The 21,476-nt window shown below is 43.0% G+C and overlaps 1 protein-coding gene across 4 annotated transcripts in view; it reads left to right on the top strand.

Moving 5' to 3' along the window:
- LOC126101629 (myrosinase 1-like) overlaps positions 1–21,476 on the top strand; it is a 521,409-nt gene that overhangs the window by 436,100 nt on the left and 63,833 nt on the right. For all 4 annotated transcript variants that reach the window (XM_049912315.1, XM_049912313.1, XM_049912312.1 and 1 more), the window contains exon 7: positions 21,095–21,189. In XM_049912315.1, the coding sequence (XP_049768272.1) occupies positions 21,095–21,189 (95 nt within the window). The remainder of the gene's footprint in view (positions 1–21,094; positions 21,190–21,476) is intronic.

Here is a 21,476-nt window from a genome sequence, read left to right as displayed (position 1 = left end):
AGTAGCGCCACTGTCCTTAATTGAAACGTATGTTGTGGCGGTGGTTCGCGTCTTAACACTTCCAAATTTTTCCCATAACATCCGCGTTTTTATTAGGTTCTGATACTTCATTATTAGTTTAATGTAAGTATGAAACACGAACATCTGCTAGCATGAGTTTCTTAGAAGTAGATACCTTAGGGGTTGCAAAGCAACTCAAATCGCTTGATACGGGCAAGTCTTCAGGTCCAGATTGTATACCGATTAGGTTCCTTTCAGATTACGCTGATACAATAGCTCCCTACTTAGCAATCATATACAATCGCTCGCTCACCGATAGATCTGTACCTACAGATTGGAAAATTGCGCAGGTCGCACCAGTGTTTAAGAAGGGTAGTAGGAGTAATCCATCGAACTACAGACCTATATCGTTGACGTCGGTTTTCAGTAGGGTTTTGGAGCATATACTGTATTCAAACATTATGAATCACCTCGAAGGGAACGATCTATTGATACGTAATCAGCATGGTTTCAGAAAACATCGTTCTTGTGCAACTCAGCTAGCTCTTTATTCTCACGAAGTAATGGTCGCTATCGGCAGGGGATCTCAAGTTGATTCCGTATTTCTAGATTTCCGGAAAGCTTTTGACACCGTTCCTCACAAGCGACTTCTAATCAAATTGTTCAAATGGCTCTGAGCACTATGGGACTCAACTTCTGAGGTCATTAGTCCCCTAGAACTTAGAACTAGTTAAACCTAACTAACCTAAGGACATCACACACATCCATGCCCGCGGCAGGATTCGAACCTGCGACCGTACCGGTCTCGCGGTTCCAGACTGCAGCACCTAGAACCGCACGGCCACATCGGCCGGCGACTTCTAATCAAGCTGCGGGCCTATGTGGTATCGTCTCAGTTGTGCGACTGGATTCGTGATTTCCTGTCAGGAAGGTCGCAGTTCGTAGTAGTACACGGCAAATCATCGAGTAAAACTGAAGTGATATCATGTGTTCCCCAGGGAAGCGTCCTGGGACCTCTGCTGTTCCTGATCTGTATAAATGACCTGGGTGACAATCTGAGCAGTTCTCTTAGGTTGTTCGCAGATGATGCTGTAATTTACCGTCTAGTAAGGTCATCCGAAGAACAGTATCAGTTGCAAAGTGATTTAGAAAAGATTGCTGTATGGTGTGGCAGGTGACAGGTGACGCTAAATAACGAAAAGTGTGAGGTGATCCACACGAGTTCCAAAAGAAATCCGTTGGAATTCGATTACTCGATAAATAGTACAATTCTCAAGGCTGTCAATTCCACTAAGTGCCTGGGTGTTAAAATTACGAACGACTTCGGGTGGAAAGACCACATAGATAATATTGTGGGGAAGGCGAGCCAAAGGTTGCGTTTCATTGGCAGGACACTTAGAAGATGCAACAAGTCCACTAAAGAGACGGCTTACACTACACTCGTTCGTCCTCTGTTAGAATATTGCTGCACGGTGTGGGATCCTTACCAGGTGGGATTGACCGAGGACATCGAAAGGGTGCAAAAAAGGGCAGCTTGTTTTGTATTATCGCGTAATAGGGGAGAGAGTGTGGCAGATATGATACGCGAGTTGGGATGGAAGTCATTAAAGCAAAGATGTTTTTCGTCGCGGCGAGATCTATTTACGAAATTTCAGTCACCAACTTCCTCTTCCGAATGCGAAAATATTTCGTTGAGCCCAACCTACATAGGTAGGAATGATCATCAAAATAAAGTAAGAGAAATCAGAGCTCGAACAGAAAGGTTTAGGTGTTCGTTTTTCCCACGCGCTGTTCGGGAGTGGAATGGTAGGGAGATAGTATGATTGTGGTTCAATGAACCCTTTGCCAAGCACTTAAATGTGAATTGCAAAGTAATCATGTAGAAGTAGATATACTATAATATTTTATGTTATGTAAATATAAGTTCACCTTTTATTGAGGTGTGACTTTGTTCGATTGGCTTAATCTACAGGACAGCTTGCGCTATGTGTATAAAGATATTTTCCTTCCTTTTCTTTTACGCTTCGTAATTCACATGTTGCAAAGATTCTGCTACTGGGTAGCAACAGTGGTCAAGTAAGACTGACCTTGGGGTTTTACTAAAATGTGGGAATGATGAAATAATGTTTATCTTATGCGGAAAAGTATTCCAAATTTGAAACGCACTGCTTGTAATGGAACTTTTATAAGCCTGTGTCCTTATTGATTGGACATGGGACTTTCTTTTTCTTGGGCGATGGAGGAATTTTGCGTTTTAATAGAGCTAACGTGGGAATTTTACGCGCGCCCACTGAATAAAGAGTGTGACTTACGAACTAGAAACATCCTTCAACTGCCGCTGGAGTGCGTTGCGATCGCAGATACCACGTTGGGGCCCACGTACCGTGTGGACAAGTCGCTTCTTTCCTGAGCGTTCAGCAGCACGTTTAACATGGCACGCTCAACGTTAACGTTCGACAGCACGGTCCGTGTGCCGACGGCTTTGATCATATCTGTTGGTGAACAAATCTGCACTTTCAGAATGAAGTTTCACTCAGCAGTGGATGGTGCACTGATCTGAAATTTGCTGCCAGATTAAAACTGTGTAACTGACTGGAAATCGAATCTGGAACCTCCGCCTTCTACAATATTATTGTAGAGCAAAGTCTGACGACGTAATGTTGAGCCATTTTTTTTTTCTCTGATCCTCCTTTGAGAGTACACTAAAGTACAGTGGTAGAGCACTTGGTCGCGAAAGGGAAAGGTCCAAAGCGCAAGTCCGAGTACGGCACACAGTTCCAGTCTGCCAGCAAGTTTCAAACCTTTCAGAGTTCTTGATGTCTGAAACGCATTTGACTTACTACCCCACCCACGCTTATTATCGAAGACACAATGTTACGAGATATCAAGCGAAATATGTGACAGGATTGGCGATTTGTCGGTAGGGAGAACGCAGCCTCTCATCTCGAATAAAGAGTCATCGACAGAAGCGGAAGTAACTTTAGGTTTACCCCAGCGAAGTCTATTGGGAATATTGCTGCTCATGCTGTATGTTAATGATCTTGCAAAAAATGGTTCAAATGGCTCTGAAAACTATGGGACTTCTGAGGTCATCAAAATGGTTCAAATGGCTCTGAGCACTATGGGACTTAACTGCCAAGGTCATCAGTCCCCTAGAACTTAGAACTACTTAAACCTAACTAACCTAAGGACATCACACACATCCATGCCCTGCGACAGTAGCGGCCGCGCGGTTCCAGACTGTAGCGCCTTTAACCGCTTGGCCACCACGGCCGGCTCTGAGGTCATCAGTCCCATAGAACTTAGAACTACTTAAATCTAACTAACCTAATGCCCGAGGCAGGATTCGAACCTGCGACCGTAGCGGTCGCGCGGTTCCAGACTGTAGCGCCTAGAACTGCTCGGCCACTCCGGCCGGCAATGATCTTGCAGACAGTATTAATAGCAACCTAAGATTCTTTCCAGATGTTGCCGTTATCTATAATTAAACACTGCCTGACATCGATCTGTTGTAGAATTTTGGAACATGTTTTTTGCTCGCGTATCATGTCATTTCTGGAAACCCAGAATCTAATCTGTAGGGACGGCCTGAGTGGCCGAGCAGTTCTAGGCGCTACAGTCTGGAACCGCGCGACCACTACGGTCGCAGGTTCGAATCCTGCCTCGGGCATGGATGTGTGTGATGTCCTTAGGTTAGTTAGGTTTAAGTAGTTCTAAGTTCTAGGGGACTGATGACCTCAGAAGTTTAGTCCCATAATGCTCGGAGCCATTTGATTTTTGCTCTGTAGGAATCAATATGGATTCCGGAAACAGCGATCGTGTGAGACCCAACTCCCTTTACTTGTTCATGAGACCCAGAAAATATTGGATACAGGCTCCCAGGTAGATGCGATTTTCCTTGACTTCCGGAAGGCGTTCGATACAGTTCCGCACTGTCGCCTGATAAACATAGTAGGAGCCTACACAATATCAGACCAGCTGTGTGGCTGAATTCAAGAGTTTTTAGCAAACAGAACACTGCATGTTGTTCGCAATGGAGAGACGTCTACAGACGTTAAAGTAACCTCTGGCGTGCCACCGAGCGAGGTGGTGCAGTGATAGCACACTGGACTCGCATTCGGGAGGACTACGGTTCAATCCCGCGTCCGGCCATCCTGATTTAGGTTTTCCGTGATTTCCCTACATCGCTCCAGGCAAATGCTGGGATGGTTCCTTCGAAAGGGCACGGCCGACTTCCTTCCCCGTCCTTCCCTAATCCGATGAGACCGATGACCTCGCTGTTTGGTCTCTCCCCCCAAACAACCCAACCCTCTGGCGTGCCACAGGGGAGTGTTACGGGACCATTGCTTTTCACAATATGACCTAGTAGATAGCGTCGGAAGTTCCATGCGGCTTTTCGCGGATGATGTTGTAGTATACAGTGAAGTTGCAGCATTAGAAAATTGCAGCGAAATGCAGGAAGATTTACAGCGGGTAAGCACTTGGTGCAGGGAGTGGCAACTGACCCTTAACATAGACAAATGTAATGTATTGCGAATACATAGAAAGAAGGATCCTTTATTGTATGATTATATGATAGCGGAACAAACACTGGTAGCAGTTACATCTGTAAAATATCTGGGAGTATGCGTACGGAACGATTTGAAGTGGAATGATCATAAAATTAATTGTTGGTAAGGCGGGTGCCAGGTTGAGATTCATTGGGAGAGTCCTTAGAAAATGTAGTCCATCAACAAAGGAGGTGGCTTACAAAACACTCGTTCGACCTATACTTGAGTATTGCTCATCAGTATGGGATCCGTACCAGGTCGGGTTGACAGGGGAGATAGAGAAGATCCAAAGAAGAGCGGCGCGTTTCGTCACAGGATTATTTGGTAAGCGTGATAGCGTTACTGAGATGTTTAGCAAACTCAAGCGTCAGACTCTGCAAAAGAGGCGCTCTGCATCGCGGTGTAGCTTGCTGTCCAGGTTTCGAGAGGGTGCGTTTCTGGATTAGGTACCGAATATATTGCTTCCCCCTACTTACACCTCCCGAGGAGGTCACGAATGTAACATTAGAGAGATTCGAGCGCGCACGGAGGCTTTCCGGCAGTCGTTCTTCCCGCGAACCATACGCGACTGGAACAGGAAAGGGAGGTAATGACAGTGGCACGTAAAGTGCCCTCCGCCACACACCGTTGGGTGGCTTGCGGAGTATAAATGTAAATTTAGATGTAGAATGTAGATGTAGAAAGATGCACAGATATTCAGTTGGATCTTGATTAGACTTCAGTATCGTGTTACGTATCTGTTGGAAGATGATGATGATGGATGATGATGATGATGATGATGATATCATGAAGAGAGGGGAGAGAGGGTTAAACCTTGTGCTGGCACACAGCCCACTCCTTTCAAATAGCACCAAGGAGGCCACCGAGTTTAATGCCCCCTTCCGATGTATGGACGAGCATCAACAATGTCACATGCCCTCTCCTCGTTATACACTGCAGAGGGGTCTGGGATTTAAACCAGCATGTTGGGGCAAAGACTAATGATCAGCGACGTTACGCCACCATCCCTCCTCCCCCTGCCAGCAAAATACTGGTAATGGAAATCACATGTACCATGAAAGACTGAACCGTGTTACGTCGGAATCAAGCATCACCGCATGTGTGGGCTTTAGCGATCTGGACTACAGAGGTCGTTGGGATATGAAATGTAGACCGCAGAGGCTCACTCATAAGTAAACCAGTTGACAGACTTCGATTCAATGGCAGAATACTAGGGAAACACAGTAAGTCTAAAAAAGGAAACTGCTTACAAAACACTTGTGCAATCCAATCTAGAATACTGTTCGAGTGTGTGCAACTCGTGCCAAATAGGGCTAACAAGGGATACTGAACATACACATAGAAGGCCAGAATGGATGGTCAAGGGTTTGTTTGACCTGTGCGAGACTGTCATGGAGATGCCAAAGAAACTGAACTGGCAGACATTTGAAGAAAGATGCAATCTAGTGATGTGATATTGTAACTTACTTATCATCACCGTAGCTATTGTGACGACAGGTTTAGACTAATTACAGTACGCACAGAAAAGTGGAAGAAACCCTAATAACTGGGATATATTGTCAGCCATGCACTTCACCATCATTTACGCACTCCCACCGTAGGTTCGAGTCCTCCCTCAGGCATGGGTGTGTGTGACCTTCTTAGCATAAATTAGGTTAAGTTAGTTTATGTAGCGTGTAAGTCTAGGGACCGATGACCTAAGCAGTTTGGTCCCTTAGGAATTCACGTACATTTGATCATCATTTACAGAGTTTGGATGTGGATGCGGATCTAAATTTCCTTATGATTCTGCACATTCTATTAAACTTTCCCACTTTCCATGATTAATCTGTTTTCCTTTGAAGAACCTGTCTTCACCTGCAGCAGCATGACTCAGGTGTTATGTATTGCTTCCGTTTATGCTGGTCGTCAACATAGTTTCCTAGCTTTTCTTACACAAAATACCTTTAAAAATACTTCAGTCAAGTGAATCAACTGCCAGTCCACACGTTGACTTGAAAGCCACAATATTTTATGGTGTCGTCTTGTTGCAAGTGGTACACCTCTGCCTTACCCCCTACGCTGAAGCGGCAAGTTACGATAGGATCAGTTTACAGTTTAAAGTGGAATATGGGCATTATATATACTTCCTAAATAAAAAAAAGAACGCTTAAATTATATATACAGACCGCTGTAGAAATAACACCACTGCTCATAATGACGTCAAATTGTAACAGATTATCGGAGAAGGGGGAAAACATATGGCAGAAGAAAAATAAATAGTTACAAAATGTGGCAATAGATGGCGCTGTAAGCATTATAATTTAATAGTGGTCGACTACAAATGACAAATGAATCATACAACAATGCCTCAGATGTATGTTTGAAGCTAAACAAACACTACAATTCAGTGTGCGTGGTTGAACAGGTGTGATACTTTTAGTTACGTAAGACCACGGCAAGGTCATATCACACCCGGTCGGAAAAATAGGTTTTTGATTGTCCTGAAGCCAAAAACGGCGTAAAAAGCATCATTTACATGGGATTTTAACTGTCTAGGGGCCAAAAACCGCATAAAAAGCATCAATCATCGATTTTTAATTGTCCTGAGGCCAAGCACCACATGAAAAGCATCAACCACATCGGTTATTAATTGTCCTGAGGCCAAAAACCGCATAAAATGCCTCAATCAAAATCAAACAGGATTATTGATTTCCGTGTGACTGGCGCAAAACATGAATATGCTGTCCACCGTTTTCTGCAACAAGTTGAAATCGAGAAAGAGCAGTTCCACAGCTGATCGAAGTGTTTCCGGGGTCACGTTCAGAATGTGTTGCGCAAAATCTTCTAGGGCCAATCATTGTCCACTTTCATGTGAGCAAGAAATTCTAAAGCAAAGGTCTCTTTTGCCGGCAGGTCAACAGGAAGCAACTCGTGCACATGGGTAATTTTGAATGGATAGCAAAGAAGGAGGTTTCGTAGGATTTTACGCACCGTGCTCATGGGTACGTCCAATGTCCACGTTCGCACCCCACCGCCACTCGTCTCCTCCTGCATTGCTGTGGCCACTGCTTCCACTGACGTCGAATCAATTCGTTTCCTCCCTCTACCAGGTTGCACACCAAAAGAACCCGTCTTTTCGAATTTCCGATTCATTTTCTCGACCCACGGCAGTCACCGGATCAACGCATTTTTTTTTCCAAACCCTTCAGTGTCCGGAACTTCTGCAGAGCGACGTGTGCACGGTCATCATTCTTGTAATACAGCTTTACAAGTAGAGCGCGATCCTGTATTGAGACAGTCATATCGAACGTCGCATACGCAAAAACGGGAAAAGCCGTGTACCTGGCGTGTTTATACCAACTTCAAAGGGTTGAGCGCCTGACAGGTGTTTTCATTTACGCTTTTTGACACATACAGCACCACCTATTGATCAATTTTCACCTTCTCTCTCTCTCTTTCTGATAATATGCCGTTGCAGTTTGACATCATTCTGACCAGTGGTATTATTTCTAACGCGTTTTGAAAGTTTAACTTTAATTATTATCACGCTGTGTGTGATATACATGACACATTGTGACGATTGCCTACTTTATTTCCTCGTTGATTGCCCTGGGTGTCGATGTACTGCGTTACTGTACTGGCTAAAGAGAGGGGGTGGAAGTTCAACACTGGCTACTTTAAATGATATAGCCGACAGGTGCACATCTGCGTTTCACAGTTCTTTACTTTCACAGTTCTTTACTTTCACCCTTCACAACCCCGCAATAAACACATTTAATAAGGCCACTTAACTACTGATTAACTTTCGATAAGCCTCATTAGTAGGTTGCAGGTAAACATCCACATACTACTACAACAGTTTACTGTTGAACATCTGTGAGCAATCTAAACCCAAGCACACATTTCACAGTCTTTCAAATAATTTGAACAGACACTGTCACTGCTTGAACATGCGGCCTATTGGTCTAACACTTATTTCACAGTTAAGTTGATGCCTTGTTGTTGATCTATCCAATATGGCTTCCGCGTCTGAACTCGGCCATGGACGACTGACTGTCTCGGGAACAAAAATCGGGTCCTTATATATCCTCACAATAATCGGCATTGAAACTACACATTGTTCGATGTTTAAAGTACAGAAATTACAACCAAAACTTAACTCATTAAATTAACTGAATACATCGGAAACTTCCTTCTTTTTAACAGTTCCTCCTACTACAAGAGTTAAGCCGAATTATTTGTTTAAATCATGAAATTAACAAATATAGTTACACGAACAATACTTTTGACGAAACTGGAAATTGCTTTGGAATTAGTTAAGAGCTGGCTTTGCTAACATGTTTTTGAATAGAGCCAAATGGATACTTTAAGATTACTAGTATTTCGTCTTCCAAATGTTTATAATTAGTTCAGAATTTATATTTGTTTATAAGTAAAAAGTAGAATTTAAGTTACGATTTAATCCTATAACAAAAGATATTAACTAGGAATAGTCAAAATAAATTAGAAAATCAATTACATAACTAATTACAAAATTAGATCTCGTGTTAAATTCTTTAATACTGCGGACAAACCTTTCTCTTTTGTGAAAATGCAGATTATACTCACGTACGTTAATGGTAATTAGTCAGACATGAAAAAATGAATTTTAAGGAGGCAGATGGCGAAACAAGAGAGGAAGTAAAAATATTCCAGCTTCCTTCGCCACTACATACGTAATGTATCAATACAAAAGTGTACATCCAGTTTTAAAAACAGCATATACCGTCGTATAGTGTACGCAAAAAATTATGTCACAATTAATTATTACAATTTATATGTACATATGTAAATATATGTACCAATAATAACTTGATTATATTTAGGTATGGTTTGACAACAAGCTATGCTCGAAACCAATAGCAATAAATAAAAATGATAAATAAAAAACAGCTCTGTTGGAATACTCTACAATAAATTTTGTACAACTTGTAGCTGCAGGACAGCTTACCAAGATATATTCACTACAGGTTTTGCAGATCGAAATACGTGAGACATGGGCAACCAAGCAACACATGTTTCATTTTGTAAAAAGATTGCTCTCATTTTCCAGTGCTTTTAAAAGGAACATTTTTATGCTGCAGGTGATGCAAAGGATTTGCACTAACACATATAGTCTACCACCACCAGTTGTAGATGGGGCAAAACTAATTTGCCCTCTTGCTTGAGCTATAGGCAGCTTTGTTGTGTGCTGTGATGTAGGCTGTGCCTTGCATTTGGATTGTTGCAATGTCTGGAGCAGCTTCATGCCTCATCACTGAAATGCGAGTGAAACCAACACAGGTCCTGCCACACCCCATTGCTGCCTCGATGCATGTTATTGTCAGCCACAGGTGTGGCACTCACAGCCGGCGGAAGATCACAATTCCCAGGGCAGTCGCTCGTGACATCTCTCTCATGACTGTACATAACTCTTCGAGTCTCGACATTTTCTCGTGGCTGTAGTTGGCATGTCATTCCAGAATGTGCAAATATTCAAATATTGTCAAATGGTTCAAATGGCTCTGAGCACTATGGGACTTAACTTCTCAGGTCATAAGTCCCATAGAACTTAGAACTACTTAAACCTAACTAACCTAAGGACATCACACAACATCCAGTCATCACGAGGCAGAGGAAATCTCTGACCCCGCCGGGAATCGAACCCGGGAACAAATATTGTCATTGCTTTGGGATTGCGAAAAGTTTGTCAGCCAGAAATAATTTATTTTCCCTCATATCATACTCATGCAATCATCGGCAACTGTAAACAAGCCAGTAATTTAACTGACCAGAATATCCAGAATGTGCTGTCTACCATAACATTAGGCTGATCTATTCATGGAGGTGTCTCGACTGTGTGAATTCGATGATCATAGGTGTTCTGGCTGTAAGGTCAGTAGTTTAAGTTGAGTACCTGTTCATATATGTGCTCCACAGAAGTCCTATTGAGGATGAGCTGAAACGTTCAATCGGACACTAATGACAGACGAGATCCCGTAGACAATATACAGTGTGGGAGGAAATTTGAGTATCTTGTCACATGGCCAGCTAGCTGGGCCATGCATTGAATTATGAGTGGAGTCATCTTGATTATTTCTGGCGTTTATGGACTGATAAAATCACTCAATACGTTCATGAAGTTCCAGCATTCTAATGGTGGATAGGACCAGTAACTAGACTGTTAAATCTTTATTTTCCTATAATATCCATCACAGTTGCAATAATAGTTATTTCTTTATGGTGACTAGCTTAAGACCATCGTATAAATTTTCAATCCACTGTGTTAGATATAAGTGTAATCATGCAGTTCCCTGCAACATACATGTGAATAACCAAATATTAATTATTCCTCACTAGTAATTATTACATAGATAAAAATGATGAATTGCATATGAGCATAAAATGTTAATTCTTTGCTGCATTCGACTGGAAAGAATTCACATTGTATGCTCACATGCAATTCATCATTTTATATCTACATAATGATCATTGGTTAGGAATAATGAATGTTCAGTTACCCACATGTGCATTAGTGGGGACTATATGATTACACTTACGCCCAAGGCCATGATTTAAAATTGCTCATGATGTGTGAAACCAGTCATTACAAAGAAATGTCTGTTGTCACAACTGTGTAGGATATTGAAGGAAAATAAAGACTCAAAATATTGTTATGCAGATGTGAATTAGTTGACCAAATACTACCTTGTTGATATGAGGCTAGATTTGCTTCTCACCGAAATCACTAAGGAGGTCAAAATGCGTTACACATTGTTCATACATATGTTCACCATTGTTGCTGTTGGTGGTAAGTGCAGTAGTATGTCACTCTTATGTTTTCCACAAATTGTAGGCTGATCAAGGGGAAAGAGAATGTTATATGACTCAGTTTTAAAAACACCATTCTGTCCAGTTTGTTCAAAAAGATACCTATTGTGGAACAACTACACTGTCAAAGCTAACATTATATCACAAAATACACCTGTCATTTTGAAATAGATGCTGCTATTCATTATGGGTTTCACGATGGCGCCAAACTAAAATGACATGTGCAATAGCTTTTCCATTAAAATTAAAAATTACGTTGGAAAGTGCATAATGTCCGAAAAATCGGTATTGATTGTGATAATACTTGTCTGGTGCGCTATATTATTAAAAAAGTTGATGAAAGAAGAAGTGCGAACACTGAAAAATACGAAGATGAGCTTGAGCGTGCAGCATCAACGACCTACACTGAACATTTGCAAGAAAATGGGACGTTTTCCCACAGCTATTGTGCAAAACGAGCCGACAAAGGAATAATGTGTTTAAAATGTGAAACAGTTTACCACTGTAAGTGTGCAACCGTAAGTTCAAAACGAAAGACTTGGTACTGTGTGAATTGCTTGAAAGACGAAACGCACGAAAATGTGAAGAGAAAAGGCACTAAAGACGATATTATAGCGTTTCTATTAGATGAAATTCGTGGGTTAAAGCTAAAGAATGATGAACTTAAACAACAAAAACAACAGTGCGAATCTCCATTGTACAGTGATGTGGTAATAGAAACTTTGACTAGTAAAAATACAAGTGACAGACAGGACCAATAAACATTGTCGAAATTGCCAGAAAACTGTGAGGAGTGGTGTTGATTGCACGGAATGTGGAAACATATTATTTCATTTTCGATGTGGAAAAGTAGATCCCGCACTAAAGGGGCAGGAGATAACCATCAAAAACTGGAATTGTAATGAATGTAGGTTGAAAACTATTAGGCGTAAAATATGTAACATACCCGATTAAAATGGACTTGAAGATAATGAAATTAACACAATTACATCTGAAGACAAACACAAGAAACATAACAACATGGATTGTGGCACAAAAAGCGCAGATGTATTTAAATCATCTGTGGTGTCTCTGGTGCAGAGCGCCCTATCATTGTGACATTGATTCTTTGGACTGCTTTGTTCTAATCTGCACCTTTGGCGTTTAACTTGTACTGCCATGTTTATCATGTATCAGTGATTAATAAATGCGTATTCGATATTTAGTGTGTGTTATCTCCAACTGATCCCTACACGACAATGGTGACCCCAAAACCGTCGACATCTCACTGCGAGTTATTTTGTGCTTGTTTTCGTCATTTACGAACTTCGTGTGCCAGCTCACATTGTTTTCGCCACAATGGATCTACCAGTATCTTTTCGTGCAAGTGTAACGGACCCCATTAACTATGCCACTTGCGACCACGAGTGGACAAGTGTACCTACTTTGAATTTGGTTAAAAGTGAGCAATTATTTACACATGGCCACGTGGATGGCCACCTAACCTTACCCAGTTCGACATGAGCGCCGCCTAGCGTGGCAGCACAATACCAGCCACAACATGGACAGTGCACACTGCCTAATCACAACGCAGACGACCTTCCAGTTAAAGACACTGTGGTATGTCATTACCTTCGGGATAGTTTCACGTGCCGACGAAGTTCCAGAACTGTGAATCGAATATTTCTTTGCATTGGGTAGCACATTCTAATATGCATAGCATCACAGCAGCCCCCGCTCCCCACATGCCGTCTCTGCAACGCCGTTCGTGTCGACCGCGGCGGCTTCTGCAATTGTTAGACATCCTGTGAATCTACAAGATGCAACTGCATGCTGCGCTCTGCATTGTGTCTTCCATTACCGACTTCAGCCGATGCCCCACCTATGCCGCCACGGATCACAAAGGTCAGTGAACCGATGTTGCCTGAGGCTAGCCTCTTGACTCATATAGCCAACCCTCCTACGCCAGTATCAACCATCAGTAATGGCACTTGTCATAGGATTCGTTATAAGGCACTTGTCATAGGATTCGTTATAAGGCCAGGTGCCTTAACACTTCCAAACTTCTGCGCCCGAAGGAGATTGTTCAGGATCTGTTGCCTTCAGGCGTCCTCTGCCCCTCCAATAACAACTAGTCTTTGCCTGTTCACCTTGTTCCCAAAAAGGATGGCGCCTTACGCATGTGCAAAGACTACAGGTGCCTCAGTGCTCTCACCATTATCGATATCTACCCCATCCCACATATGCAGGATTTCACACAATTACTCCACGGTTCTAACTTTTTTTCTGTTTTAGATTGTTCCAAGGTGTATCATCAGATCCCTATGCATCCATCGGATGTTCCAAAGGTGGCCATCATCACACCCTTCAGGCTATCTGAATACTGTTACGTGCCTTATAGATTGAAAAATGCTACACAGACGTGGCAACGGTTCATTGATTCCATTTTGCTGCCTGTGCCATTTGATTATGCTTACTTACATGATATACTGATCTTTTCCTCCTCCGCTGAGGAGCATCAACTTCACCTCGATGCAGCCCATTCAGCCCTTGCTGCCAATGGCATGGTGATCAACCATGATAAATCTCAACTGTGTTCCACATCAGTTACCTTCCTAGGCCATATTGTCTCTGCCAACAGCCTCCGATCGACGAGTTCTTGTGTCGAAACTATACTTGATCTTCCTATCCCTGAGGATTAGGTTCAGCTTCGTCATTTCATGGTATGGCAAAGTTTTAACACCGCCATATCCCTCAATCTGCCTCTGTCCAAACGGCCCTCACCAATGCTCTCCCCAGCAAAAACACTATGTGGAAATGGAAGTTTGAGTGGACCAAACCCATGCTTGACACATTTGGTAACCTTAAAACTGCCCTCACCAAAGCTGTCACACTGGCCCACCTTGATACTGAGGCCTGTGTCTCGATCACAACTAATGATGGTGACTCAGCTGTGAGCACCATTTTACAGCAGCACACCTCCGACTGCATCCAACCCCTCCGCTTCTTTTCTGAGAAACTGACTAAAAGCCAATGCAAGTGATCGGCTTTCAACCGTGAACTCCTCGCTGTATACGAGGCGATTAAATATTTCCGTAGTGACCTCGAGGGGTGACCTTTAACAATCTATACAGATCACAAGCCACTCGTGGATGGTATTCATAATCTGGCTAAGGACCTTCTGCCAAGGCATTTCCGCCATATGGACTACATCTGTCAGCACTCTTTCAATGTGTGCTATATCCACGGCATGGAGAACGTTGTCCTTCCTCACCTAACCGCACCGCTGAATCTGGAGCAGCTCGCCCAACTGCAAGCCGACGTTTATGATATACAGCGAATAATATCAGACAATGAATCATCGTTCTGTCCAGCCCCATATACTACCTGGGTCGATGATCCATGTCATTTGTGACACCTCTACAGGCTCACCCCCCCCCCCCCCCCTGGTCCCTACCGCCCTTTGTAATAGGGTCTTTAGTGACTTGCACGGCTTAACCCACCCTGGGCCGCCAGCCACTATGCGGCTGGTTACGGAGCGCTTCGTCTGGCCTGGCATGAAGCAAGACTGCCACACTTGGAGCTGTGCAGCAAGGTTGGCAGGCCCGCTCATTCTCCATTGGGCAAGATTGACATTCCAAAGGGGCATTTTCAGAATGTCCATATAGACATCGTTGGTCCCCTACCCCCTTCCAAGGGTTACAGATACATCTTGTTAATCATCAAACATGTGACCCTCTGGGTCAAGGCAGTCCCACTTATTGACATCACGGCCATGACCATCGCCCATTTTTTTGTCTTGTCATGGGTTGCTCGCTTCAGCAGTACCCGTCTGTGACGACCAACTAGGGATGCCGGTTTGAGTCCACCCTCCTGGCACAACTCTGTAAACTCTGCGGCGTAGCCAGATTTCACACCACAGCTTACCACCCACAAGCAAACGGCCTGGTTGAGCAGTGGCACCACGCATTCAAGGCTGGGCTAATGTGCCGTGCTGGCCAATAGTATGAGGACCTCCTGTGGGTCCTGCTGTGTGTCCACTTGGCCCATAAAGGAGATTTGAATGCCTCACTCGCTGAGATTCTATATAGTAAACACCTTCTTCTTCCCACCGAATTCACCAAGGACTCACCATCGGCCACAATGAAGGATGTCCCCACCCTGTTTGAGCACGTTCATACTCACATTCCACACCTCTGCAACCCCCTTCCCTGCCCCCATACCTCCCCGCCTGTGCTCGTCCACAAGGACCTCGCTTCATGCGGCTTTGTGATGCTGTGGGACGACACTGTGCGAGCAGCCCTGCAGCTGCCTTATTCGGGCCCTCACCGCATGCTATATCACAGTATGAACACATTCGTCATCCACTTACATGGATGGCCACAGACAGTGTCTGTTAATCAACTGAAACTGGTGTGGTCACTCACTGATCTACCTCCCGACACAGCCGACGTGCCTTCGGCTGATGCATCTCCGCCTGTGCAGCCATTGGAACCCTGGGACTCCTGCACCGCTGACACTGATGCCCCTACTTCCTGCGCCAGCCACCACCTACAGCTGCCATGCTGGCACCAAGATTACGAATTCGTGTAATGAAGCTTGCCTCTACCATGCTCCACACTACCCGGGCAGGCTCTGTGGCACAGAGTGTCCTATCTTTGTGACTTTGATTCTTTGGACTGCTTTGTTCTAGTCTGCACTTTCAGTGTGTTACTTGTACTGGCATGTTTGTTATATATCAGTGATTGATACTTGGTGTGTGTTATCTCCAACTGATCCCTACGTGATAACCACACATCTAATAAAAACCACAGCAAAAAAAAAAAAAAAAAAAAAAAAAAAAAAAAAAAAAAAATTTGCAGCAACCCAGATTTGATGGTGCTTGTTTTTTGAAATTGAGTAAAACAAACAATGTATCAATTGCAACAGATAAAGAACAAGATGGAACACAGAGTTAAGAAACACCAAGAGAAAAAACAACACACATCAGAATATACTCTGATGGTTTTGGAAGAGGGATGGCTACAAAAACAAAGACACTGACAACTCAAAAAAACATTAAAATTGAAGGCATAGTGAATCCTGAAGCAAGATTCAACCAGATCCTCACCAACACTGAAGATTGCAGTAATTTGTCAAGAAGTGAGTTTGCAGTTCTTATAGGTGGTTCCAATGATATGTACCATAATGAAACAGCTATAGCAACAACAGCTCTGAAGACAACACTGGGCAAGTTAACATATGCAAATATATTATTTAAAATACATCATCATTATGATTTAATTGAATCATCATGTGTAAACAGAGAAATAACCAAAACTAACAAGTATTTTGAAACAATCTGCAAACAGTTTAAAAGTTTAATGCTTTTTAACATTAAGAAATGTATCAGTGGTAACCATCAACCCTCTGAAAATTGTAACTGCTTAAGAACTTGTCATACAAGACATGGTCAAGGCCTAAGAGGATTAGGAAAGACACTGCTGGCTCAAAAAATACCTAGTATGCTAAATAACAAATTATCTTGTATCAGTAATCCAGAACATATGTCTCAAAACTCAGAACCAGATCAGGGAAACATATAAGGCTCACCAAGCCTGAAATGTGTCAAACTTCGTCAAAACAAAGAGCCTCAGAACACAGTACAAAAAACGCACTTAAAGTAAATAATCAAACTAAGCCCAATGTAAGCAATGTACCACCTTGCAACAACAATGAATTACTTTTGTTACATATAAATGAACAGTCCTTAAGAAACAAAGCCATGAACTACAGTACTGGTTGGAGGAAATTAAATTTGGCATTCTCTGTGTAAATGAACATTGGATTAAAAGTGCAGAAGTAAACTTATTTGTACCGTTTTGCAAGTCACTGGCAACAAGCATACTACACACGAAACAATGCCCATGGTAGAGTGTCCATTTATATCAACAAAAATTTGAATCTAAAATATTCAATAACAGACCTCACAAGCCTGTCTGTTGAACGAGTTTTTGAAGCATCTGCCTTGGTTATACACACTCAGAAACTCATTATTGCAACAGTTTACCAACTACCAGCTTCTGATGAGGACATATTCACAGAAAAACTCTCTGAATTAATCTTAATGACTGCCAGATACAAACAATATAAAACATTTATCACAGGAGTCATTACTATAGATGTAAGAGTAAAGAGAAAAACTATGGTACACATACTAAATATCTTAAGATCAATAAATTAATACTACTTAAATGAAAAACTGACCAGAATGGAGGCATGCCTTGGCAATATAATTAGCAATGTGTGCAGGAATCAAGTAGAGTGGGATACTATCAAATTAGGACTATCTGACTACGATGAAATATGGCTTTAAATTGGAAATCTGACACTTGATGATACCAGGATGCTAACTACATATAAAGCTCTCAAGGAAGAGAATATTGAAGTAATGAGAAATGAACTGAGTAGAATAGAATGGGCTAGAATACTAACCATTGACAAAGATATAAATGAAAGCTTTTCTGTATTCATATCCAATATAAAAAAATACATTAGACAGTAAGTGGCCTCTTATTACTAAGAGATGTAACCGTAGCAATATGCATAAACCACAACACACAAAAAAGTGGTACACCCTGCACCTCAATAAAATCAGAATCCTTCTACTCATGCTGAAGGACAAAATTGAAGGCAGCAAAAAAAAAAAAAAAAAAAAAAAAAAAAAGAATAGATATATAAAGAAAAATAAAAAAATCTGAAATTAAAGCAGCAAAAGTGAAAGCAAATGAAGAGTATACTTTAAAGTCTTAAAAAATGTAAAGCTGCCTGGAACACCATTAGAAGTGAGAGATAAACATGGGAAAGGAAGAAATCAATACCCCTGTGGCGCCGATGAAATCGATACCAACATCGATATGCATTCATCTTTGGACTCTAAGCATTATCTTTGGATGTTCCGCCATGTTCAGTTCAATTCTTTGTGATCCTTGTATGTGTTAAGGTTAATAAATGAACTTTTGCTAAAAGGGTGTGATTATTGGTGCAACCAACCCGGCAATTCTCCTCACTGGTGACCCCGAGTTGTAACGTCTTCCGTTTTCGCCGTTTTACTGTTTCCGCGACCTCCGCGTCGGTTATTTTCACATGCATTACATCGACACAGCATCCGAACAATGACTTCAGCCCAGGGCCTAACGCCAGTTTTTGTGATCGACATGCATCATGTTGCGGGCGATGTACACCTGCCCAGGACTGCTATATGATGCCTCTCACTCGATGATTCTGCCGATTTCGCCAGACGTTTTCGAGCCTGCAACAATAAGTGAGGTTAGGAGTGCACATGACTCCTGCTATCAAACGCCTTTGTTCCCGCCACATGTGCCCTCCCTCATCGACTGTGCAGTTACCTCTTACGGATCTCCGTGCAGTGTGGGACCAATGCCGATTTCTGCAAATGCTTCGTCGGACAACCTACTACCACCAGGACAATGATTTTCCAAGCCGCAATCCATGCAGTACCACGCGGATAGCTGCCACGTGGCCAGAACTGCTTCATTCACAGGTCTACCTCTTCAGCATCCGACCATGCCCGCACCTGCCTCGGTTCAGCATCAGTACATGCCTTCCTACTTTGATACCTCGGCCTGCAACAGGAACAATAACTTGTTAACTGTGTCTGAGCTCCACCTCTGTCCCACTGCTACACATCAGTGTTTTGTGCCACGACATTCACCTTATCCACACACCATTTTGAGTGGAGTGACTATGAACAGTGAATATTCACACATTCCGTCCCACGTTTGACATCATTTCCCACACTGTGCTTCTGGACAGCCCGCACCTCCAAAGCCTCCCTGCAACACAGGTGGCCCGGCTCTGATCATACCTCAAGCTTTCCGTGGACTAACACGCGTTCTCAAACTTTGAACTTTTTCTCACCTGTCGCCTAAACGCCGGCTCCAGTTGATCTTCCGCTACCGTTCTCGGCACATCTCAGTGCCTCATCCACGTCAGTCTTCTGCGATGCGTCAATCCGAACACACCCGCAACCTGTTGAAATTCCACAACCGCAATCGGCACATTACAGTGTCTCACCCGCGTCGGCCTTCCACGTCGTGACGGATCGCGCTCAACCACAATGTGTCACCTTCACGCTGCCATCCGAATAACTGTCATTGCCACATCCCTATAGGCACACTCTCCTGGAATACTACAGCAACAATAGCTCAATTCAGGCAGTGCCCAATGAAATCAACTCAGTCTGTTCTTCCAAGCATTCTACAATGCTTACCGATGCTGCCGCCGTTTAATCCCGACAGAGCAACAACCTGGTTCAAAATTGTGGACGAAGTGTTCAACCATTACAAACTCAGTCTGTTCTTCCAAGCATTCTACAATGCTTACCGATGCTGCCGCCGTTTAATCCCGACAGAGCAACAACCTGGTTCAAAATTGTGGACGAAGTGTTCAACCATTACAAACTCGACGAGTCAACCAGGTTTCTGTGCCTCATCACCCACCTGCACGACCAGGAGGACTCGATTGCTGACCTGGTCGACGCCCCGGACTTATCTACCCGGTACACCTACTCAAAAAGACAGTTCTACATCGGCTTGCACGCTCAAATGAGGCAGCAATACGGCAAGTGCTCCACGTCGAGCAACTAGGCGACAATAAACCTTCCCAGCTCTGGAGACGGCTATGTGCCCTGGTCAGCGCCAATCTACACTCTGACACAGCTCTCCTCACCATCTGGTCAGATAAACTATCCCCTCACATCCGCTTTGTTCTGGCTCAATGGTCTCCTGAACCTGTCGAGCAAAGAATGACAATTGCTGACAAGCTACACAATGCGTCACTGCTCTATTTCGCCAGCCACTGCCTGCCTGACAAGTCTCAGGTTCAGGCTCATCGCCCTGTGTCTGGACGCAGCTGGGGCCGTACTGTGCCGACCATTCCGCTTGCTCCAGGAAGCAGTAAACGAGCAACTGGGACGTCGCCGGCTCTGCCCACAGTCACGCTCCCTCCTGCAACCGAACTTTCTGCGGCCACCGAACCTCAGCCACCGCCACTGGCGATGAAACTTCCGCAGGAAATGCAACCGCACTACCCGTACTGTTACTTCCCTACACGGTTTGGTGAGGCGGCACGGAACTGCAGACCACCTTGCTACTTCCCGAACGCCAATCGCAGGTAGGTCCGGGTACCGCCTCCTGCGCACAACATGACAGGCAGCCCCCAGTGCTCCATCACTGACAATGACCGACATCACTGTTCTTGTAGACTGCAGTACAAAATTCCACAAAAAACCAGTGTTAACAAACTTCATAATGATTTCCTGTGAAGTGCAAAGAAGATGTTAATTTATCTCTGTACCTCTCATGGACAGTTAAGCTAGAGTAATGTTTATATAGCAACACCATTAGAAGTTAGTGCTTCTTTAACAGTTAAACAAAATAAAATTGTTAGCAAATAATTTAACAGGGAAATTCAAACATTATTTTGGAATAACACTGATAATGATGAAGCTGATCAAAGAAGTAAGTATTTGCAATCATAATTACATAACTGCAGGAAGATTATACCAAATTTATCTGTTTTGTGCTATTCTAAGAATTATACATTTGATTTCTATTGTGAGAAGTGAACCGAGATTCCAAGTAGTCTTATCTAAGCATCTGATTTCCCTGTTTTATACTATCCACCAGATTTCTAGCATTGTTAGTAACAGCACAAATTTGTTTCAATTTAAGGTCGTGTAAGCATTACACTGAATTCAGCATGGCTTGAGCCTCGAACAAATTCTCAAGAAGATAGACAGGCAGCCGAAAGAGCTAGGCAGTTTTATGTAAGTATTTCACATCAGTTGTTACTTATTTTATCACTCAGTTGCATGTGGTGTGAAGATAATTTGGTACTTATTTGACACTTATATGGGAAAAGCTTACCCTACATCAGTAACAATGTATCAAAAAGTCTTGCGGTGAGAACTTGTAGAATGCCAGTAGACATATTTGGAACTAAATATTTGTCTTACGTTTTCAGTCAAACGTCTGTGTGTGCCCTTCTGAGAAAAGAGAGGAAATGTTTAAGCATAGTTTTGATCTGTAATAAAAGGGCCAACAGCAATTTCAA

This window comes from Schistocerca cancellata, chromosome 9 (assembly GCF_023864275.1).
Source record: "Schistocerca cancellata isolate TAMUIC-IGC-003103 chromosome 9, iqSchCanc2.1, whole genome shotgun sequence".
Classification (NCBI taxonomy): Eukaryota; Metazoa; Arthropoda; class Insecta; order Orthoptera; family Acrididae; genus Schistocerca; species Schistocerca cancellata.
The sequence above is the reverse complement of the archived record's forward strand: the minus strand, read 5'-3'. Positions and strand labels throughout refer to the sequence as shown.